At 40.2% G+C, this 24824-nt stretch overlaps 1 protein-coding gene across 1 annotated transcript in view; it reads left to right on the top strand.

Annotated features, from left to right (window-relative positions):
* LOC140244175 (uncharacterized) overlaps positions 1-24436 on the top strand; it is a 105167-nt gene extending 80731 nt beyond the window's left edge. Inside the window, exons 2-4 of the mRNA XM_072323805.1 lie at positions 1886-1934; positions 21309-21533; positions 22451-24436. Coding sequence (XP_072179906.1) covers positions 1886-1934; positions 21309-21533; positions 22451-22813 — 637 coding nt within the window. The 3' untranslated portion in view covers positions 22814-24436. The remainder of the gene's footprint in view (positions 1-1885; positions 1935-21308; positions 21534-22450) is intronic.
* The last annotated feature ends 388 nt before the right edge of the window (positions 24437-24824 follow it).

Genomic DNA, 24824 nt, shown 5'->3' with positions numbered 1-24824 from the left:
CTTGAGTAAAAATAATTGTGAAAGGCGACCACATCGTGAGATTGCTACGTGAACTCCCCTCTTTGCTAGTGGACCATTCCATGGGAATTCCCTAGTACGCATACAGTAATTTTCCAATCCTGCACGCAGGTGCGCTAGCTCGAGAAATTTCCACTGGGTTCGCCTGTGCTTGCATGGAGAACACAGTGGGGTCATTGTGGGTCAGACTCCAGCGTTGACTATTTGAAAAGAGTATTGCCCGCCACAGTCTCTCTGTGTATAAAAGCTCATTACAGATCGTGGCTTAGAGGGAAGACCATGCACTGAAAACACGCTTGTAAACATCCCTCATATTCACCTCATCACAAGCGGCCAATTCACGAAACCTTTACACAGCTCCAGCTAATCTTGCCAATGAGAATATTATTTGGAGGAACAAGGACTTTTTACAGAGCATTTTACTGGGCAGACATATTATAATTCCTGCCCTCTGATGTGCAATGTGTTAACAGGAGACTCATGAGTGCCAAGCCTCAGTTTTACACAGTGTTGTGAACACAAGTCTTACGTGGACCTCGCACGTTGTCCATACGCTGTGCGTGCGTGCATGTTTATAACCTGTTTATCAACCTTGCTGTATGACATTGCTTGCCAAGAAGGGCCTGGCAGTTTGGCCCCTGTTTGATTACCAGTTGACAACCCTGATCATCACGTCTGCTATCTATCGCCAATGTGAATTTTGACCTCCTCTGTGTGTTGTTGTCTATTTGCGTGCATTTGATCAGCGATTTCTGACGAGCTCAGTTTATTCTGTGGCGGAAGATTACGTGAGGAGCATTCTCTTGGGATGCCCAGTTGGTACAGTGTTGCTTGAGGATAACGCTTAGCTTACGCTCCCAGTTCTCCCTGGATAAACTAAAGTCCCAAGGTAAAAAAAGAAAAATACAGAAGTGTAGTCTCTGGAGGCGTGTTCACGCAGCTGAAAGTTTTACTGCCCATGCCTGGATCCATGCCGTGATTGAGCCAGGCCAGGCCAGGCCAGGGTCGATAAAAAGCACCGACCGTGCGTCCCCTTCTGCGGAACAGGAACTGGCCCATAAGTCGCACTGACGTCAGTCCGACACGACCAGTTTCCAACGAGGCATTGGATTATAGAGACCGGTTGTCACTCTGTATTCCCCTCGCAGGGTGCTTGTCTGTAAGGTGACAGGTAGAGATAAAACGTCAGAGACACTTTTTCTTTTTTCGTCGTGCTCTTTCCCAACCTCTTCTCCCAGCGCACGCACAGCAGCAAAGAACCAGCTCACTCCGGCTTGCTTGCTGCTACGTTCCTTTGGCCCAGCAGTAGTCCCTCTACGGAAAGAGAAGGGTACAGTCGTCTCATTTTGCCCTCATCACTGTGTGCCACGACGTCCTAGCTGCGTACCTGATTTTTTTTTTTCCCTCGTGCGCTTGCGTAATCATGTGGATCCAAAGAGAACTTGTGTACCATTCGACTTGGAAACTTACTCTGCCGTAGTTTAGTTGGATGTGTCTCATGATTCGACACGGTGATCAGTAGCCGTGTACAAGCTGTCAAGACTTTTTTTTTGTGTGTGAAGACTTTGCCCCATCTTTGCTGTCTTTTGAAACATTGTCGTGGACAGAGTGAGAAAAATACATCGAGAGTTCTTCATCTGTGTATTTGTGTCTCCAGAAAAGCTTCATTTTGACTCGAAGACACCACCTTATCCATCAGTCATTGTGTAAAAACAAAAAACCGACGAAACATGCGTATGCTCTACAACAAGTTTACTCCACCAAGAGTGCAGCTGAAACATGACAAACTGTGTGGGAATGAGAAACCCGCTCCAGCTCCTCTTAGTCCCATTAACACTGATGTATTATGTGCTTTTCTCCGTTGCAGCACGTCGCCAGCTGGCGGTGCTATCGACAACAAGATCGAGCAGGCAATGGTGAGTACCAGAAACTATTTCTACTTTCGAATAAATATTTCCACCTTCGAATAAATATTTCCACTTATCAACCACTTGATGTATGTTGTAGTAACTTGATGTTTCAAAAACACCCCCCCCCCCCCCACGTAGCCAGACTACAAAGTCATTGACCCCCTCTGCTCAAAAAATAGAGTTCACCTTCCAAAACATCATATTTAAAAAAAAATAAAAAAAATAAAAAAATACGTCCGTCAAGGGCATCCACGGTAATGGACAGATTTTATTCCCGGCACTTTTATGGCATGAGTACACTGCAAACAAACTCTTTAGAATCGAGTTATACAAGATTGCTATTTCTGAAGACAACTGATAGATTGGTACAAATTATACGAAGAAATGGGGCAAATCCTAAAAATGCAGTGCAATCATTCAGAAGTCCTCAAGCTTGCCATGGTGACATTTAGAGGTGACCTCAAAAGAGCCATCTTTGATCATGTGACTTCTTCATTGCTTGCACGCCCTTTCTCATTCGTCATGTCTGTTGAACATTGCCATTTTTAAGAAATATTCCTTGTGTGGCACATAATGACCATTCTTGAGAAAACTGAAATTTATTTGATTTCACCCCTCCTGCAAAAAAAAAAAAAAAAATGTGTCTTGGCCTTTTTATATTATATATATATAGAGAGAATAAATATTTCTGTATGAGCAGCAGCATTTAACGAGTAAACCCTCAGAAATAATATTTCTTTGGTTTGGGTTTTCTATTCATTTTAGTTTTTATGTTTCTTCACCATGGTGTCATAGAGTAAAGCAAAACTGTTTGAATCTCTTACATTTTAGTCCATTGTTCATCTATTGTGCATTTTGTCTGTAGAATGTATAAAAACCTCTTAATTACTAAATTTGCTGCTGATTCTTAAATTGGCAATATATTTTTGATTGCAGAATTTCTGTTTCTTTCTGAAAATGGATTTTTAAAGTCAGTATCAAATGCCACTTTCGAGTCAGGTCTTTTTCCTTTTCCTCTGTCAATAGAGAGATTTTGTGATGTCATTACATTCCCTGTGGGTAGAATTACACATTATGATGCGGGAATGAATCAGTTTGAAAATGTTAGTCAGAAACCGTTAGTGTGGTGGCGTAATGTGGCATTGCATGACGCAGGCACCCTTTGATAGCATTCAGATCTCGCTCACGTCACAATCTGCCGGAGGGAAGGGGGGGGGGGGGAAGAATGCAAACAAAACAACGTCTTTCCGGAAGTGTATTTTCTTTTGATACATTTGGGGGGTGTGCTTTTTTGCTGTTCGCAATCCAGTGAGATGGAGACACACACAAAATGAGTTGTTGACATGACTGATGGACTCAATTGTATAGAATCAAGAGTGCGGCTGTAATGTTCAGATCATTCATTCTGCAAGCAACTATTAAGCAGTGCTCCAAATAATGACTAGTCTGTTGACTTTGTCACCACAGTCAATATAGAATTTTAATGTACATAACATTTACTTCTACGAAATAGAATGCCTGATCCTGTGGACACCTGCAGCCCCCCCCCCCCCCCCCACCTGTACAGGGAATAATTTTCTTCTCGAAAATGAATAGCGACTTCAGTTGGTGGACAAATATTTTGAACAAATGGTGTACCAGTCTATGTAGTGAAATTGCTATGCAAATGACTCTTTGTATAACAGTCATACCAAAATGCATAGCAAATTGCTATGTGATACCAGGAAAATTATTCCCTTACAGCATCACAGTAGCTAAATTGAAGTTAAAGGACCTGTTTATTTCTCCTTGCAGCATTTCGATGTAATGACTATTCCTTCTACAACCAGATACAGAGTTTCAAGTTATCAAGTGTTCTACTGGCCTATTATAATGCATGTATTCTGTTTTGTGTAAAATAAACAGAAAGCATGAAAAGGTATTCAACCACCAATGGAAATAGCCATGGATTCATGTATAGAAAGTGTGCATCACAGGATTAGAGCAGCATGGCAGTTGTACTTCACTCTGACTCAGGGGAAAGTAATGGGGGTCAATTGGCTAATTGCAAGTGTGATGGTGAAGCAACCACGTAATGGTAGCTACTGGTATTTTCCACTCCTTTCACCGTTCATGTTGCATCTGTGGTGCAGCTAGGGCTCTACTAAATAAACATTTTTCATTAGTCATTTTTCATGCAGTGTGCATCTGATTATTTTGTTGCACCTGGACATCAGCTGATGTTATTTGCCACAATATGACAAAAATGAAATTGAAGACACCTGTTAAATCAAGCTTTTGGTGCTTGCATTTAGAAATAAGAGAGAAAAAAAAATGTTCAACTTTCTAGTTCCTCCCCATGCTACGAAGAAAATACAAACACAACCTAGTCTTATGTATGCAATCATTCTGATTTCCAATCACTAAATTTCTGGTTACAAATGAAAAGACAATTCCAGTTATATAGTGATTTAGGACTTTGGGATGTATAGGATAAACATCATAACATAAAAGTCCATGTAGGGAAGTGTGTGATATGACAAATTATGCAGATTTATTATCTTCTTTTTTTATTATTACACACCATGTGATCTCAGTTAAATATAGGTAGTTGATTCTATACCGAGTACTACTCCCTTGTGCAGTTCATGTAAAGGTAGAGGAACATTATTAATTTCATTAAATAGAAGTTTTAATTACTTGACTTTTTTTCTTTTGTGCATTTGCCTCCTGCTTCTGACAATTTTTAATTGGCTGGGATAATTCAGTGTGCTTACTGTTACTTGGAAAATTCATAATAAATTGGAATTTGATTAAGTTGAATTGAATCGTACTTCTTCAGAACTGTGATTAAAAAAAAAAAAAAAAAAAAATGATTGCCCAAATGCAGGAGATAGTGAAAGCTGACTATCCCTTATTCAGGAAGGATGACATTTTTTTTTTTTTTTCTGAGAAAATCGCATAATGACAGAAAACCTGAATTCCCCAACCTGTGGGGGAAATGGCAGTCACCTAACATTTGATTCCCACGTGTTCCGCTGCAAGCACCGACTTTTTTCATGAATAATTGCAGATTCTACAGGCTACTAAATTACTTGTGCTGTGCGACAGGCATGAAGGTTCTATGCATGGGATTGGAAAAAGCATTCCACATATAATGTGCTGTTGTGCTGCATTTGATAAGAGATTGGAAAAGTAACAAATTGTTCATAAAGCTTGTATGTCATTGCATCTTTTTCCTCCGTTGTTATTAAGTAAGTAAATGCTCATAAACTTTAAGTGAGTATACAGTTTAATTAAACAATTCATCCCATAATCTTAAAGAGAGTTTTAATAATTAATTTCTTGAGGCACAACCCCCAAATGAGTCAAAATGTGCTGTTCTGATGAGAGCTTGAGTTGCTGTGATATTGAAATGTGAGAATTCAGTTCATTCCCATTTGGTTGCGAGGTGACATGAGGTACGTGGCTTGTCGTTATGTCAGAGATCGCAGCGTGCCGGTATCAAATTTCTATCAACTTAGGAACAACGATTAGTCATGCTGTAAACACGTGGCCGTGGAATTCGCGCATCTCGGAGGGTTAATTTGTAGTGAATGACACACCCAGAGGTGTGTTAAAAACTCATGAGAGTGCCCCTGATGCACTGCTTAATGTCTCTATCCCATACAAGCCTCTTCTTTTATGTAGCAAACATTATGTAGTTAAGCTCATTTTGGCGATAGACTGCGATGTGATGAATTTAAATTCAGTGTCTGAGTACCGGTAACGATGAATCTTGATCCTTTGGCGTAACATTCAGTTATCTGCTTATAAAATTGAGTATTTTATCTTAAAGCCATGGGCCGGACACATTAAATCTTCATCAAATTTGAAAGGAAATCTTTTAATTGCTCTCCCCACTTGCTGTAAGACTGGTACAAACTTCGTGTACATAGTAATGTGCTGAATTTACTTTGCTGGCAGGTGGCTGATGTTCAAGAGCATTAGAAAATCATTTCAAGCTAGTTATTATAGTAGTGGATTAGCTGTCAAGGAAACTGGAAGCAACCTGTGTCACGGTTGGGCTGATTCTTACGCAACGTGTGTCGAGTATCATTGTAGCTTTTCAAAACATGGCTGCCACATGTGAGTTTCATGAGACAGTGGATTTCTTCTTTGAATGAGTCACAGAAAAATTTTGTCAAGAATGAGTAAGACTTAGTGATTGAGTCACTGTATTCGTAGTGCTTATCTGGTAACTGCATTGTTTTGGGGATTCCCCCCCCCCCCCCCCCCCCACAGTATTAGTGGGGAGGATGAAAAGAAAATGATAGTTGTGGGTTGTTTTCTTTTTCAAATTAATTCACTTTAATTGAATTTCATTTAATCTAATTTAATTCTAATTTAATTCATTTATTCATTATTCATTTGTCCAATAGAAATATGACTGGAAATTCAGTGGGAGATGTTTACATACAGGAATGGTGGTATTTAGACAAAAACATCAAGAACATGTGATAGTACATCATGAATAAATAGGACCTACATGCAAACTTATTGAAAAACATTCATATAAAAGCATAACATAAAACTGACTCAGTTGGCGTATGATAAAAACCCCAGAAATCTTTTTCGTGTTGCATACATAATCCATTCCCAATCGACCCCCCGCCTAATCCATGCTAAACTAGAGCAAACCCGTTCTACTTGTTATCCGAGGACAATGTCTAGTAATGAATTTATGTGTTTTCATGTCTTTTGCGTGTGTGATGTTGTGCTATTGTTATCATTTCACCTTGCTGTAGGGGATTTAATATTACTGAGTGTACCATTGTAAGCCCTTTTGGCAATGAAAAACAGCACCTTGGACGCTCATGACTGTTGTTCATCTCGCCGACGGGCATATGTGCAATGTCGCACATTTCGTCACGTAATATGTTCCAGGAATGCCTATTGAATACTGCGTCGACACTGGGGAAGTGCATTGTGTAAACTGTATCACTTCATCAGAACCTTGGAGTATGAGTCCTTTGTTATGTGTCTTTGAGTTTACGGAGGCTTCGCTCACTCTTTCTTTGATCTCATTGATTACATTCATGACCAGTATTCGCAGAGAATCACCCATGTGCAGAAGCACAATGGATCTACATGCTAGCTTAATTTCTTTGTTGTTCTTTTTTAAAAGAATCTAAAACCTTGGGTCACAGAATTTTAGTAGAGGCGGCTTTTTTTTGGGGGGGGGGGAATTTGAAATGTCAATGTCAGTTTGTGTTATTTCTTGTCAGTTATATCATATACTTCATGAATTCATATGAATAAGATTTAAAAAAAAAACACACACACACACACAAACATTCATATGTGAGCGTTTGGGATTAAGCAATCAGTTTTTGCTGAGTCACTCTTGGTACTACATCGTAGGCGATGGGTTGGGTTTCAAAATGTGTTGCTATGGCAAACAGAAGCCATTTACTTTGTGAAACACTCTCTGCTAAAGTGTCGCTCATCACACGCGACTCGCGTCATGAGGTGGTCTGTGTTTGGTATGTAAACCTGAGCAGCTAAGAGAGAGAGAAAAAAAACAGCTATGGCGGAGAGAATAATAATCAGGACCCCTCCCCTCCTCCCCCCCCCCCCCAAAAAAAAAAAAAAAAAAAAATGATATATATATGGTATTAGCAGGAAGGAAGAAGAAATTTGAAATGGTGCTCCAGTTTTTGTTGATGGAAATTAAGCATGAATTAAACAGATGAAATATTTCAAAGACCTGATTAGAATCAGAAAATTAGACAATAAAAACTTCTTCATGTCCTTTTTTGATTTGTATATGATTGTGACTTAAAATCATCGTCTACCAAGTTTCATAGTAAGACTCTGAAAATTAATGATTATATGACTTGCAAATTCAATCAAATATTATATTAGAAATTCTCTAAAAAATTTCACTGCTGTGTTTCTGTGACTTTGTTTTGCTAGGAGTCAAATTGAATGTGTGAAGGGGAGATGTGATAAACTTTTGACCATGTTGGTCATTGCAGTTGGACTGCTTGTGAAGGGACAAAGAGTGGAAGTGAAATATTAAAATGGCGAAGCAAGTGGCATCATTTTGCTCCTCCAACAAATAGCCAGAGGGAAATATTTTGCCAAAGAAACATTTCTTTTCTCTCAAAGTTTTGATCAGGGCTGTGTTTCTGCATTGACTCTCCTGTGTGTTTACATCTCTGAATGGCGTTTCATTTCGACTGATGCTGAATTCCTGGGGCTCTAGATCCGTCTGGGGGGTGTACCCCCAGTATTGTTCTGACAACCAATCGATAACTGCTGAATTGGTGTCATTGTGGAGCTCCGACCTCCCTAGCACAACAGGTCCATACCTCGGCGTACACATATTGACCTTCCTTTTCTCTGCAGCAGTACCGTGTAGCATTGAGCACGCAGTGGGGAATGAAGTGAAATCGAACCTGGCAGATTATGCCTTAGGATTTCAGCCTGCGGATCAAGCTTGTCTCTGGAACCCTGGGAAGAGTAAGAATGTTTTGTAGAAAGGGTAGGGGTAAGAGTGGGCTAGGGTGGGTAGGTATGTAACAGAAGACCCAGGTTCACAAAAGCAGGTTATGGCCATACAGGTTCAGCACGTGCCACGCACTTTCTTCATATGTGCACAGCAATGTTTGGCAACCGTGCATTCAAGCATTGTGTAACTGGAAATATGCAGTAGTTATCATTAAAACAAATAATTTTTCTTACCCACATCTATAGAAAACTAATAATGTGATAATAAAACTGAGCGGAAAGTTGGAAGATAGACGAAAGTTAGACAGAAGTTAGACGAAAGGTAGACGATAAGCTCTCATTCAGTTTCTGTATTTTGAACACCTGTGGCTGGTGCAGGCAAGAATACCTAGTCAAAGAACTTTGGGTTTAATGTGTAGAGCACAAGAGGATGAGGAAAGGAGGACACACAGGGATTTACTTGGGTGTAATTTTGTCCGACCCATAATGTTTGGCTTAACCATCTGTTTTCTCCCAGCATTTCATTCAGGCAGTAAAGGGCAGAATAATTTGAAAGGGCTGTGTATTGACTAGAATGTGCTCAAGGAGTTCATAGCTGTCCTGGAAGAGTCTTACTGTGTCTGCCTTGACAATGCATTTCATTAAAAACTGCATGGATGAAAGATTCTTTTGAGAACTAAGGCTAGGGGCTAATCTAAAAAGAGCAAGAAAAGAAAAGAAAAGAGAAAAACCTTCACCATTTGAGAATGAAAAGGGGGGGGGGGGATTTGTGACATGGCTCTCAGGCAAGCATTCATTACCAAGTGCAGCCCCAGACATGAGGGGATTAAGGTCGGAAGCTAGTCTTTTGTGTTGCCTTCACCCCCCTTCATCAATTAATGCTGTGTAATCCTGCTTCATGAATGTTCTTACAGGAGGCTTGGGTAAATTCTCCATGAAACCATTCTTCAGGGTTTCAAGAGCATAATCTCTAATCCTCATCTGATTTTGTAGATGCAAGGATATGGTCCTTTAATCCTTGGCAACTTCCTTTTGATAACTCTCTCAAATGTATGTTGATTTTCTTACCCCTGTTAGAATCTTCTTGCCTTTAATTAATCCACATTGGTATTGATGTTTCATTTACTCCCTGGGAGAGGTCTCTTGCCTTTAATTAATCTACATTGTTAATGAGTTGTTGTTTTTTTATTTTCTCATTCTTTCTTTGCCTTTGAGAGCATTAACCACATGAAGCAGCTGAATGAGGTTCTGGGATTAGTCAAGCCATTTATTCACAAAAGGGACATACATGTAGTTTAACTGGTAACAGTTCCACTAGTTTTATCTACTCATTTCACCCATCTTGAGTCTAAGCAACAACAACAACAAAAAGTTTCTTTGCTACAGGTCAAGATTAAAGGGACAGCTTTATCAACTTCTCTCCATAGAGTCTGACTACTCTGGTTTTAATCCGTTGAATGCATGAAAAGGCATAGTAGGGGCATTTGGAAGTGGGATTTTCCCCCATCACCTTTCCCCCAGTGACACTGTATTCAACTTCCGGAAAGTAGACTATGGTTTGTTAGAAGGATGCATCACTGTGCAGTGTATGAAGAAGAGATATCATCATTGTTGTTGTGTTTTTAATTCTTGAGATAGGATAGTATGACATGGTTGGTTTCCATGTCATCTGCTCTCTCTTCCTCTGTCTGAACATCACCTACGGCCATGTGGTGCCATTACATGCTCTCCCTGCTTGAGAGAAGGGAACAGATCGGTACGGGATCTGGCCCCGGGGGCACCTAAGTGCATCTTTTAACGAGATTCATGACAAGGAATATGATGCCCCCTTGACTCTTGAAGATGGGAGGCGGACGTATTGATTGAACAACACATTGATTTCGTATTCATTTTTTTTTTTTCTCTTTTAGATATCTCCTATCTCCAGACTCCTTTCCCTTAGGCGATCGTCTAGCCTACCAGCCAACAGCTCAAAAAGCGAAGTTAAATTGCTGCATGCTCCTTTGTCCTGTTAGAATAGGAGTATCTTGCATTTTAGGCGGACATGTCATGGTCTTATTGAAAACAAGTGGCGCAGTCACTGTATACAAAATCAGTGGAGTGGATAGTCTCATATAAAAGTGTAAGACTACGTTTGCCAAGGTAACTGGATTACATCGCTATATTTATCTATTGAAATATATGCATGAATAGCACTGCTTCACATTGCCATACCACTCTTATATAGTAATGTATGTCTCAGTGGATTGATGGGTATATATGTAGGCCTATATATGAAATTATCTTCTGGCAACATTCTATTTAATTATATTAATGAGCACACTTTCTTTGGGGGGGGGGGGGAGATGAAGGCAAAGTGTGTTAATTCATAGTTGATATTATAAACATATACTTACAAATAGAGTGCAAGACTTAAAGTGTAAATTGTGTTTTTCCTATGTCCCAGTTTCTTTAACCTTTTAAGAGAGTCTAAACACGAAATGATAGAAATTTCCTGCTGATGGGTTGACAGTTTAATAGGTGACGGCAATAATTAGACATGTTTGTAAGCACAACTTATCTGTGTTTAATTCGAGAAATATCTTTGTCAGTGGTGGGCGTCGGCTCTTGAAGGAGGAAAATTTTCCATGGACCTTTGGAGTTTGACCGCAACAGAAATACTGGGACAGAAATACAGTGGTCTGTGCAAATAAACAACCTGTGAGCAAAGTCTGAATCCAGTTGGAGATATGTGTTACTTTAAAGTTTGGATCACGTGCAATAAGATGATGAATTGCTGATAATTGCTGGCAAACATTACACTTATCGTGTCAAACTATATCTTGTGGATGTAAAGCAAGAAAGAAAAGTGTGATGTGCAAATATTAGGACGCTACCACTGTTAGCATTATTGGGTAGATATAGCCATGAAACATTTTTATTGACGTAGAATCCAAGAATTCCCAAGATAAACATGCACCTGTTTGAGGGGCTTTCGGGAATGGGAGATGCTTAAAATGTCACGTACTCCCACATTTTACAAGGTTTCTAACCATTGCATCACCTCCCCCCACCCCCACCCGTGCGTGAAAATATGTCGCCATCTTGGTGTGACGTTCGTACGTAATGTTGTTCCTGCAGTTTGTTTCATCTTTGCAGCATATCTTCACTTTGTAAATTATCCATTTCATCACCAGTCTTACGTCATATCGTCTGTGGCCAGGTGATGTAAAGAAAAGCCATAGGCATTGTTTGGCCGAGTAAACAGAATGCGAGGAGATCCTAAGCAATGATAACTTCATGGACAGAGCCGTTTGAAATTCCTGTCATGCTCTGAAAAAGGCCGGACACATTCAAACGGAGAAGGATGTGTGCAGGAGGAATGTGATATGGCGGCAATTAATGTCACAATAAAATTGCAGGACCAGAAGAAATTGAGCAGTACAATTTGATATGTAAATATGCAGAGTGAGAGAAGATGCAGGTACTTGGCTATACTTTTGGTTGTACATAGAGACAGGTGGATTTTAGTTGATTATGCAATTTGCTATCTGTTCCAGTGATTGCAATGAGTATTCTTATAGCAGTGATAGCACTAGTTATTTTTAATGATGGCAGTTTTATATGATAGTAAAGACATTATGAGTTAGGTAGGATGATTATGAAAATAGGCAACTGTTGTAATGAAACACAAATATTATAACTAGAATACTTAATGACCAACCGTCATTACAATTAGAACTCATTATACAGACAATGAAAATTGCAGTCTATTCGTACAGTGATCAATTCTTGTTATCAATTCTTGTTATGTTATGGATTTGATAATATCAAATTGTGTAAGTTCATGTACTCTAGTTTGGGATCTGAAAGGCAACACTGTAGACGCCCTGTGCTAATCCTAACATGTGACATGTAATGTGCTTAAGGTGTTAGTATTTTTTTTTTTTTTTTACATTCAGTGTCCATGAAAGCAGTGGACCATGAAGGCAAGGCCATGCAGCCTCCATGCACAATGAGGCAAACATCGTGTCTTTTGTGCAACTCACAGTGTGGATAAGTTTGCCTGTAGATGTTGTGCATGCGCGTGTTTGATATAATGTGTTTCGTTTCCGTATTAGTTCAAGGGCATTTCCAATGTTGGTGCTTATGCATGGATTAGCTGGCGCATGCTCAGCAGTCAAACAAAACTTGAACACAAACCTGCAGTTTTCGCCGCTTTCATTTCATTGTGGCAAACAAAGTCGTCACTGTTCTCTTTGCCGTCACGCTTGGTCAGGATTGAACTTGAGCCCAGCCACTTTATCACGTTTACCTCCACCTGTAATGTCATGGTTCTATCACGATCAGGAAAAAAAGATAAGAGTAATGGATGCATCCTCTTTTTAAATGCCAGAAGTCTGTTTGAAAAATAGAGTGGAGTTAAGTATTCAAGAAGTTTCAGGAATATATGGGAAATAACAGAATGAAGTACAGGAGTTATTATTAAAAAGACTATGTATTTGAACAACAGATTTTATCATTCATAGAGGTCAATTTGTCAATGTTAAATTAGAATGAGATGACAACTACCACAAAGTGAGGGTTACAAAGTATGTGGACGTCGGTTGCCATGGTGAGATGTTTGGCTCAATAGAAAAGAAGATGTTTAGCTCAATAGAAAGAAGCAGTCATAAATGGAATGACTTTGCAAAAGTGGCATATACGGTAATCTTATACCACAAGTGTATAGCATGTAATACTACCCGCGGATCGTGACAGTGGGCTACGCCCAGTAACGGAAAATACCTACCAGCAATACCAACTACATGTATATCAGATACATGAGCATGCCTCACATCAAGGCAGTACTTTCGCTTTCTTACTTTTAGTTTTGAAGTGATAAGATGGTACTGTGTGAAATTTCCTTGGAAAAAGCTTGTCATTCAGGAGATTTAGCTTATCTTATGTTGCAGTTTTCTCCAAAATGAGGGATGTACTCCAATCTCTACCTCTTTAGGCACACAAAGTGTTATTTGATGAAATTTTTGTGTTTTAAAAAATCAAACTTTCAGGGCATATGGATTGGGCAATTTTAACTCACAGGCATGTTTTTGAAGGGTGACTACTGGTTTTAAATTTGGTTGTTTGTGTTTTCCATTTTGTTTGGGTTCCATGTCCTCCAACGGCCTTCTGTGATAACTCTGAAGGCTTCCCAGAGTGTATTTGGTCAGAGCAGTAGCTTTTCATAATGGCAGGAAATCAAGATGATTCTCGTCCAACGTTTCAGTCTGTTACATTAACCACGCAAACAAGACCAACCTCGAAACAATGGGCATTCCCACATATCAATTTGGACAAAGCCGCACGCTCCTCACCTTGGCGAGAAACAACAAGGCAGTACGGTCGCCAAAACAGCTGTAACAGATGATACCTTGCGTGCCACGCTGATCAAATACTGTTTAATAGGTCAACATAAAATCCTAACACGTAAGAGAGAGATATATAAAGGCAGAGAGAGGGAGAGATGGCGAGGGAGAGAGAGATCCGTAGAACTGCAGCCACAGTGTATGTGAACCTTGCTTCACTGCCGCAAATCCTCCCCTCGGTAGTCATATGATCTGGTTAATCTAAACTTGTCACGTCAAAGGCGATGAATGACAGAATCTCCTCTCGGGCTTACACGCAAATCGTGCATTTTTTTTTCTTTTTCTTTTGGGTAGTACATATAACTCTCTCTCTCTTTCTCTATCTCAGCCAGTTAGGATTTTTGCAAGGCCTTGACCATGAAAAAGATACCCTTTGCGTGATGTTTGGGTTTTTTTCTTTTGAAGTATGTTTAGGTTAAAATGTGTGTGGGGAAAGGGACCTCAATGTGTCTATCATTTTTAAAAAAATCATGTACATTTATGTGTGTTACAGGTTTGTGATGCTTACAGCTGATGCTCTCTACATATATACAATGTGTGTATGTTTGTGTATGTTTGAATTTGTTTGTGTTTGTAGATGGAGAACTCCTCTCTCTCTGTACATCTATTGTCTTTCAGTAGAGGGTATGCACTTTCTGCAAGAACTTGTGATTGTTAATTCCTGGAACAACAACAAGTCAGATTTCCCTGGTAAATTCATTGACAGTGTTTATTTATTTATTTTTTTTTTTTTTACTTTTTTCCCTTGCTTGGCTTGTTCAAGTGACAGCTGTTTATTTCATATTGGGAGGACAAGGTCACTTCAGTGCAGTAAAGATCAGGATCCATTGCAAGCATTCCCTGTAATCATCTAAAATGATAATCGTGCCAAAATGTGTTAAGCCTTTGAGCTCTTCTGTTTTAACACACTCTGCCCCCCCCCCCCCCCCACTCGCCTTACACATCTTATGAAATTTGTTTGAAAGTGTTAGGACTTCACCTTGACAGCATTTTGCTACAAGCATAAAACAGAACCTTCAAACAGCACACCAGCATAAAACTTTTCTACGGGTACCAGTATGCTACACAGTACTGACAACTGGCAACATGAATATGTCACAAAGAATGAAGGTTATCACACACACACCCACCCACATGTATATGAAGGACTTAATGAGAATCTACAATGTATCCTTACACAAACAAGGAAACTGTTGTCATGGCAATGCCTACCCAGTCAGTTTGGTAGATATCCCGTCTAGTCTATGTCTTATTGACCATTTCTCATAATGTTTCCTATGAAGGCCGTCTTCATGGCAAATTATATACCTGTCTGTGGGTCACTGTAAAGGGTGGGGGGTGCGTACATGACAAGACAAAGATTTTAACACAAATGTAACATTATTGATCAGCTTATATTGAAATAGTGTCACATTGGCATATTTCTACTTTTAATCACACTCTGTGTGATTTAATAAAATTACAAGAAAACATGAATTGCACAAATAACAACTGCAATTCCCTTCTTGTTGGTCTCCCTGCTTCAAGTACTGCACCACTTCAAAGAATTCAAAATACAGCTGCTAGGCTTGTGACCCTTACAAAAAGATCTGACCACATTACTCCAGTTCTCCAATCCCTCCACTGGCTCCCCATCCATCAACGTATCACTTTTAAAATCCTCCTTATTGTTTACAAGATATGTAATAATCTTGCCCCATCTTATCTTAAAGATCTAATTTCCTTCCGCTCCTCCACTTCAACCCGTTCTCTTCGTTCTTCCTCCGCTCTCCAATTATCACGTGGTCCCCGCACCTATACACGTTATGGTGATAGGGCCTTTTCAGTTATTTCCCCACTTCTTTGGAATGAACTCCCTTTTTATATTCGTAACGCTGAAAATGTTGATAGGTTTAAGTCATTGTTGAAAACTCATCTGTTTACACAACCTTAATCTTGCTGTTGTTGTTGTTGCTGTCGTTATCATAATATGTACATAATGCTGTATTTTGTTTTTACGTTATATAAATTATTTTCCCCGATTTGATGCGCTTAGAAACATCAGTATTAAGCGCTATATAAATGTTATTCATTATCATTATCATTATCATTAAAGAGAATTTATTGATTGACATCTTCCAGCAAAGGTTTATTCACTGTTTTTTTGTATGGCACTTGCACAACTTCCTCTTGAATGTCAAGGTCTGGTGCAGTAGGACATAGTACAAATGTTCGGGTGAAGTAAAGCCGGCAGTGGCGCAAGGAGGGAACTTTCTGGCTAGTCTTTGGGAAACCCCTGGCCGGTCCCAGACCACTGTCGTGACATTGAACTCCTCAGTCAGAGCAGTGAGAGAAGAATGAACGCTAGGGCTTCACAGACAGTCTCACTTTGTACCATTCCTTGTATTTCCTGCTGTGGTTAACCACACGGCTTCAATAGCCTTGTTTACTGCCCTGTCAAGTTATCATAGATATATGGAACTATAAAAGACAATGCCTGTGCGGCCGAACACACCCACACAGACTTGCACACCCACACTTGACGCATACACTTGCAGTACTCACCCTCGTGTGTGTAATATCATAGGGCCAGATGTTTTGTGGTCTGCACAAGTTGCAAAAGGCCATGCCGCAATGTAGTAGTGGTGCTTGATCTTTCCCCCCAAAAGCAGTGTTTTATTTTAGGAAATAATCTATATATATAATACGCGAAGTTGTTGTTGTTGTCGCGGCCTTATGTATTTCCTGTTTTATTCCGGCGTTGCTGGATTGTCTATCTCCTCCCGAGCCGTCGGCTCCGGGCAGCTGCGACCGGTGCCGTCGGCCGCAGGAGAGTATCCTGCATCGAATGGCGCGGGTTTCGTCCCCTCTCAGCCTCCGTGTCGACGTCGAGGACGAAAAAGAAAAATTAATTAGATAGATGCATAATGCATTTTTGTGCGTGACGTCAGAGCCGAGCGTTTAAATATTCACTGATCCTGCGCTGGAATCCTGCTTTCTCGATCGTCCATCTTTTAGCTTACAGAGACAGTGGGGATACTAAAGTCAAAAAGATGATGGCGTGCAGCGAAATCTCTGTCAAATTCCGGCGGACACGCACGCACGCACACAATGTACTCTCGGGTACGGTATACCAGTCTGTGGCCTGCGCCTGTGTATGTATTGACGATGGTTACACAAAACACTATCTGTGTGCGCGTGATCTGGACACTCATATGGTATAATACACGGCGCGGTCATTGTTAGTACAAGGGCATTTACGTACAGCGACGTTCGCCATTGGCGTGCCCAAATGAAAACAACGAATGCTGTTATTTTATTGTATTTTGCACAACTGCAGGATACTATGCAGCTCAGGTACGTCATTTAGTTTACTCTCGAGTCGGGTATCATTGTACTCAGACTGTGCAGGACGGCTAAATATCCACTTAAAGTTTGTCCTTGCCGATCGTACCCTTCCATGTCCGAGTCAGAGTACACGCGCCGCTGTTCATTCGTTTACTGCATGGCTGCTGTAAACATGAATATTCATAAGACGAGCGGAGGCGGGGGAAACCCTCGCCTTGCTGACCGCCAATTTTTGAAGTTACAAGTGGACATCAAATGTATGGTTCTATGGTGCATCAAAAAAAAATAAAAAAGAGGGAGCAAATGACGACAAAAATTTTCTTCTTTCTCCCATAACGTGGGAAAAGAAATATTAAAGAAAAAATACGAGGTCCTGAGACCCATGGATTCCCACGGGTGCCTACTTATTAAACCTAATGACTATGATCTCCCCTCCCCAAATCTAACAATGATGATTATAATGATAATATAATAATAATGATAATGATAATGATAATAATAATAATGATAGTTATAATACTAATAATAACAATAATGATGATAATAATGATGATAATGTACAGTCTGAAGCAGAAGAAGGATATTAATGATTGTGATAATAATGATAATACAAGTTTACAGTCTGAAGCAGATAAACGGGTGGTTCTATGATCCATCAAACCAAGGTTTGGTGATAAAAACAAAAAGAAGAGAGCAAACGAAGACGAAAATATTTAATTTCTCTCAGCACAATAGTAACAAAAACACTAGGGGTCTATAAAAAAAAAATGAAGTAGCCCAGCTCATCACAAGATTACGTATGTTGGTGCAGTGAAGCAGTTTTGGACAGTTTGCGCAGGACTCTTCAGAAAAGCTTTTTATCAAGAGCAGAAAAATGGGGGAAACAGATTTTTAAAATTTTTAACAAATTAACATTTCCGCCTCCCTTGGTTGATCATCCCTATATTATGACTCTACTCTCTCCTCTCCCCTAAATAATAATAATAATGTTAGTAATAATAATAATGATATCGATAACAACAATACACTGAAATAATGATAATAATACAATAGGCCAATGCAAATTAATGGGGAGGGGGTGATATGATCCACAACTTAAGAGTGGGCGGAAGAGACACAAACAGGTACTGGATTGTTTTGATGTTTCAAATGAAATGGCAATGATAATGAAGCTATTTGAAACGTCTATCAGTCGTAGAGAAACCTTGACATGACGGAAAGAAAGATATTCACTATCCTTGACCGATAAACTTTTTTCCTTAATTCCCTTGATTCATCCCCATGTCAATGAATAATATAAAATAATAATAAAACCGAATGACTATAATGATCTCCCCTCCCACAAAATAACAATAACAATAACAATAACAATAATAATAATGATAATAATAATAATAATATTCATAATGCTATTTATTATGATGATAAAAACAATGAACAGTATCAATGAGATAAACAGGTGGTTTTAGATCCAGCAACCCAAGTTTTGATTATGAAAACAGAAATGAGGGAGCAAATGAAAGCAAATGAAGACGAAAATATTCTTTGTGTATTTCTCCTCTCATAACGTGGTTGAAGAAATATTAAAGGAAAAATACGAAGCCCTGAGACCCGTGCATTCCCACGGGTGCCTAATACTTATAAAACCTAATGACTATGATCCCCCTCCCCAAATAACAATAATAATTATAATAGCAATATAACAATAGGGGCCTAATGAGAATAATACTAATATGATAATAATAATGATGATGTATAGTCTGAAGCAGATAAACGGATGGTTCTATGATCTATCAAACCAAGTTTTGGTGATTAAAAACAAAAAGGAGGGAGCAATTGAAGACGATTAAAAATATTATATTTTTCTCTCATAACGTGGGAAAAGAAATAGGAATGAAAAAAAAAAATGCTAGGCCTTGAGACCAGCCGTGGATTCCCTCGGGTGCCTGCATGGATGCAAGAGCAGGGGGTATAATTAATATCAAAGTCATAGTGTCAATAGTATCTCCCCATTCCGACGGGAAGAATCTATGGGCAGAACCTCCGGAGAATCTGATAAGCGTTTTTGGTAATTTTTCCCTGAATGTTTGTTTTTGGGTTTTGCTTTGTTTTTTGTTTGTTTGTTTTGTTTGTTTGTTTTTTTGTTCTGCGGGGGTGGAAATGTGTGTGTGTGTGTGTGGTGGGGGGGGGTGGTTGTCATGGGTAGAAGAGATCCAGCACAAGTAACGAAAGAATGAGAAAAAAAAATCTTTTTATTTCATCAATAAAAATGTGCAAAATCTATCTATCTATGAGGAAAAAAAAAATAAAACCCCTCAGACCCGTGGATTTCCATGGGTGCTGCTAGTGTCTAATAATTCTCCAAAGAGAGGGTTTGATTATATTTGTTTTCGACCATATGTTCTGCAGATTTGTCTGTTTAAGATTTTGTAGTGGGATCGCATTTGCTCCAGGGCAGTAGAAGACTAAAAGATTGAGTGATGATGTGTTTAAAGAAATATTGCACTTTAGTGGCAACAACTTTGTAGTATCTGTTGTTGATATCCAAAGGGCGATTCATTGTGGTTCGCCAGCTGATAGATCAATTGACTGGGAGGCCTTGGGAACTTTGTCTTATCCAGGACATGGCATTGATTCGACAGTTTAAGTTTTTATCAGTGGCATGTACCTGTGGTTGCAAAATTATGATGGCATTTTTGGACGTAAACAAGCTTTGATTTTATTCTTGGATGGTTATAATTTGTAATGAAAAGGGAAGGGGGAGATAAGAGGATTGTATTGTGTCTCCTTGAAATTTGTCCTACTAATTGCCCGATATTTGTCATAGTCTGGTAATTTAGGCTACAGAACGTAGACAGGCTGTCGTGGATGGGCAGAGGTTGCGGGGTGTCATAGAGAACGGCGAGGTGGACATAATGGAGCCCTGTGAACCTCTCATAATTTTGTTTTTTAAAAAAAGGGCAGAAACCGTGACGGCTATCAAAACTTGTTATGGTACTTCCTGTGCGTCATGCCAATTTTTGTGATTTTTTTGTTGTTGAAATGTTTCCTCCAATCTTAATTTCACTCATTTTTGGCCCCCTTGAAAATCGCCCATAAATGTTATTAATGTAGGGCTTATCCCTTTAAGAAGTGTGCATTTGGAGGGGTTCAGTTCTGCAAGAGAAGTCATTGCTTCCGAAATGTGTTTCTAAATATCTTGAGAGTTACAGAGAGTTCAGGCAATGAAATGTGGCTCCCTACCTCTGACCGCAAAACCGCAAGCAACATTCCATACAATAGTTTCCTTTGCCTGTCAATCAAACATGCGACTGTTCTTACATGTACCTGCAAGACAAAGTACATACTTGGTACATAATTGCGCACACTATGGCAGGAGTGAATAAAAGGTCAAACCAAGCATCCCACCTCTTCATTGGTGTTTGACTGTTATAGATGGCGAACAGCCAAGGCTAAAAATGTGCAAACTGTATGAAAACACCGCCAAACTCAATTTGCTATGTGTGATTTTTGAGAAGGATGTTTGCAAAGTAAAAAAAAAGAAAGAACAAAACAATGGTTTTTAGTTCGACAACAGACATACAAAAGTAACTTTATTGGCATTCCATGACACATGTTTTAAAATACAATCTGTTTGTTGATGAATGAGTTCTTATCTTCGTTTTATATCCTTTGATGTTAATAACGTGCTGAGTGTTGTTCATAGATTACCGGAACATGGAGAGCTCTAGGGAATATCCTTTTCTTTATAAGCTCGTGGCAACAAAACTGATGAGGTTGTATCTTAGAATACCTGGGCCCCCGTTTTATCAAAAGATATTTAAAATCGATTGTAAATTCTACTACACAGGCTTTCATAGAATTATGATAGAAATCAACTATAAACTCTTCATATAACAGGGCTGTGGAATGAATGGAAGTCGTGCTGGCCCATACCATTACAGCGATTCCATGAAAGGAGACTGTACCTGTATCAACAGGGGCCAGCACTGTTATATGAATCCCATTATTGTGGGTTATCTATTGTAATCATCATCATCATCATCATAATAGGTGGTTTCTGCTTCTGATGCCAACAATGACTCATCTGAGTACTACGTATTTTCTTTGACAAGAACTCGCATAACTCTGCAGCGTTCTAACGATACCATCTTCTTTTGTCCCCCACCCTCTCCCCGTTTTCTCACCATAGGACCTGGTCAAGAGCCACCTGCTCTTCGCCGTGAGGGAGGAGGTAGAGGTGCTCAAGGAACAGATCAAGATCCTGGAGGCCAAGAACGAACTCCTGCAGGAGGAGAATAGCGCCCTCAAGAAGCGGCTGACGCAGACGAGCACAGCGCCCGCCAACATGGCCATGGCCCCGCCCCCTCAGTCGTCCCACCAACACCAAGGCATGCCCATGCAGCAGCCCAACCAGGTAAAGAGCCCATCCCCCAATCCAATCCCATCCCATCCCCAATCTCTCCCCTACACCCCTCCTCCACCCCTTTCATCCAACCTGCTTACCCCTCCTTCCATTCTCATCTTTCGGCTCCTCACTCACAATCTCCTCCTTATCCTCTCCCTCCATTTCTTTCTACTCCTGCTCTGACCACAATTTCTCCAATTCTTTTCAGCTGCAGGCATTTTTGCTGTTGTTGTTACGGTTGCCTTTGATTGTTTGATGGGCATACATGACATTTAGATATGATTCTGATCTGTGTACTGTATTCGTGATTTCTGATTGATTTGATTTGCTTGGAATGGGGCTTAATTGCACTGAAGCAGCATTGATATTTTGGGAAACAAATGGCTGCTGTACTTTATCAAGTCCATGGGAGAGTCATGTCCCAGTTTTACATGACCAGTGCTGCCTTTATACCCTAACTGGATTTTGAAAGCCAGGAAATTGAACAATCTGTTACAGAACCATCAATTCTAGGTGCCATTGTGGTCTGTTTTTAGAGCTATCCAAACACTCCCCAGGTTCTCATGTTTTCATAGTGCAATAACAGTTGACATGGTAAATATCAGTGGTAGTCATTGGCCCCCGCTACGGAATCACATGTACTCTGCCTGGGACTTTAAAATGGTGGAAAAGACAAGAGATGTACTGAAATGTAAAGGGTATGGGGGGATGAGGTTGCTGTATTTTTAAACTATTATCAGATGGTCAATTCATTAAGTGGCATGTGATCATGACGAAGAGAGCCGTAACGGATGAAAACCACAAAGCTGGCTGTTTTTCAGACCTTGAGCCAGGCTATTGAAAGTAGTCCTAGTTTCCTGTGTCTTGATGACTACCCAATTAATCCTCTGTGTGTGCTTTTCCTTTCTGCCTTGTTGTTTTCCCAGGAGCCACAGCCATACCCTAGCATGCCAAACCAGATGGGACAGGCCAGCCTAGGTCAAGCCCAGATGGGTCAAGCCATGTCGGACCACGCGGCCTACCCCCAGCATCCCCGAACAACTCAGCAGACGCACAGTGCCCCCAACCCCGGCGGGCTCCCCGAGCCTGCCGCCCAGTACACGCCGCAGACGAGCGTGGAGTCACAGGGCCAATACCACGTGCACTCGCAGAGACACATACAGACGGGGCAGGCACCCCAGCAGGGCTTACAACAAGGCATCCAGGATATGACGCAATACTCGCAGGTCGCTGGCGGCGTTGCCACGGCGCCGCCCCAGTCCCAGGGACAGTACCATCCGAACCACTGACGTGGATGGCGAAGGACTCCCTCTCTGCCCCCTACTTGGCTTCTGTGCGGCACGGCGGCCTGTAGCTGCAAGCGGTTGCCAAGCGCACAACACATTTCTGCAGAGCAACGGTTTCCCCCTCGCTCTCTTTGCCAACCATTTGATCATTGCATTCCAGCTCCGCAAACCTGCTTTTGTCATCTGTCGCCAACGCAAACCCCGAAAAACCCACCTACGACGATTCAATGCCAGTAGCCAGCATCGGGCAACGAGTTTTATGTTCCATCGGACACTTCATATAAATGGAATAACTGTGCAAGTCTCAATGGCATATAGGTGTGGCGAACAGTATCTGAATTCTCGCTTCATATTGTTATATATAATTATATTTACTCTGCAAGAGAGTGGAGAAGATTGAGAGATGAAGATGATGATAATATGTTGTTATTCCGTCACATTGCCAGCTAACTGGGAAGGTGATGGTTCATTGTTCACAGCAATAGCGTGTATATAGTCTTGAAAACTCGGCAAGCATGAAATAAGCTTCATCATTGTTTTTTGTCTGTTTCTCTTCGATTTTGTGAGACTTCATTGTGATCGATGCGTCGGGTCAGTGACCAGACGTACTTGTGGTGTTGCACGTTCATGTGAACGTTCTTTTTGCGTTCGGCTGAGATATAGCCCATATGTGCCTATAACACGTATTTTGCATAATGTGTACTTGTAGCTAAGATGTTAATGACATGACCATCCATCAAGACCTGCGGGAGAATTCAGTAAGAGCGCAGAAATTAAAACGTTGTACACAGTTTAAAAAAAAAAAAAAAAGTTCCAACTGGAAAGCGATTTGTAATATGCATAATTCACAGCCTACAATAAGAAGGTTATCATTGTGATTGAGGTACAGTCATGTCGACAACTTCTACGAGTTGCGGTTGAGAGGAATAGGTAAAGGCCCCATGTGACCTCTTGAGAAACTCTGAACTTTGAAGAGACCATTGCAGGCCACACAGACCAAAGATAAGATCTGACATGCTTTCTGATGCCTTGTGTCGGTGATAACGCCGACGGTAATGTCACAAATGTCCGACAATTTGAAAGCAGAAATGACTTCATCGACTATTCCGTGTTTATTTATTTGTACGCATAAACTAAGCATGAACTTTGTACATTCTGTTCAGTCATTTTTTTTTTTCTAATGGTGACTATGTATTTGAACTGAGGAGAAGAGAATTATTTGTGCCTGTCACATTTTTTTGTTTTTGTCTCGTTATGTCTCTAATATGGTGCTTCATTGACTTAAATACTCTTTGCAGATGTCTCTATTTTCACTTCAGTGTATGTTCTTGTGGTTTATTATGGCATAGAGTAATGCAAAGAGCAAAGTTGGTCCTCAACTGCCATAATGCCTGCCTTAAAGTCAAGCATAGCAAAAAAAAAACTGAGGGGATTTAGACTGTCAAGCAGCTTGATGACTGGGAAAAGGAAATTGCTAGGACCTTTGTTTAGAGTTACTTCTAGTTTCAGTCACCCATTTAACTTCAGTGCAAGTGGATATCTACTTTACTTGCATCTAGGACTAGGGCAGTGTTTTGCTGTCCTTAATTTCCTGAGTTGCTCCTCCTTCAATTGAAAGACAGGAATGTAACCTTAGCTTTTTCCTTTTTTTTTTTTTTTGTTCACTGCTTACCGTTGCCTTACCCACACTCTTGATTTCATGTAGACATAAAGATTACTTAAGTTTATAAAGGCAGTGTAATGTCACATTATTTGTTTCAAATTCCCAGCCATCAGAGTGGGTTGTTCTGCTCCTCCTTGGCCTAGCATGACAAAGGATCTTTATCAAACCAGCCAGTTTCATTGTCTGGGTATAGACAGCTTAAGAGGTTAAATGCAATTAGATGCTGCCAGACCCAACCTACAAAAAGAACACTTTGGATAAGTCTCATTATCTGTGAAGATCAATTGTTAAATCTGTACATTGACAGGAATGACAATGATAGCTATCATTGTTACTTTTTTCTGCAGTCAT

Source organism: Diadema setosum, chromosome 21 (assembly GCF_964275005.1).
Source record: "Diadema setosum chromosome 21, eeDiaSeto1, whole genome shotgun sequence".
Taxonomy (NCBI): domain Eukaryota; kingdom Metazoa; phylum Echinodermata; class Echinoidea; order Diadematoida; family Diadematidae; genus Diadema; species Diadema setosum.
The sequence above is the reverse complement of the archived record's forward strand: the minus strand, read 5'-3'. Positions and strand labels throughout refer to the sequence as shown.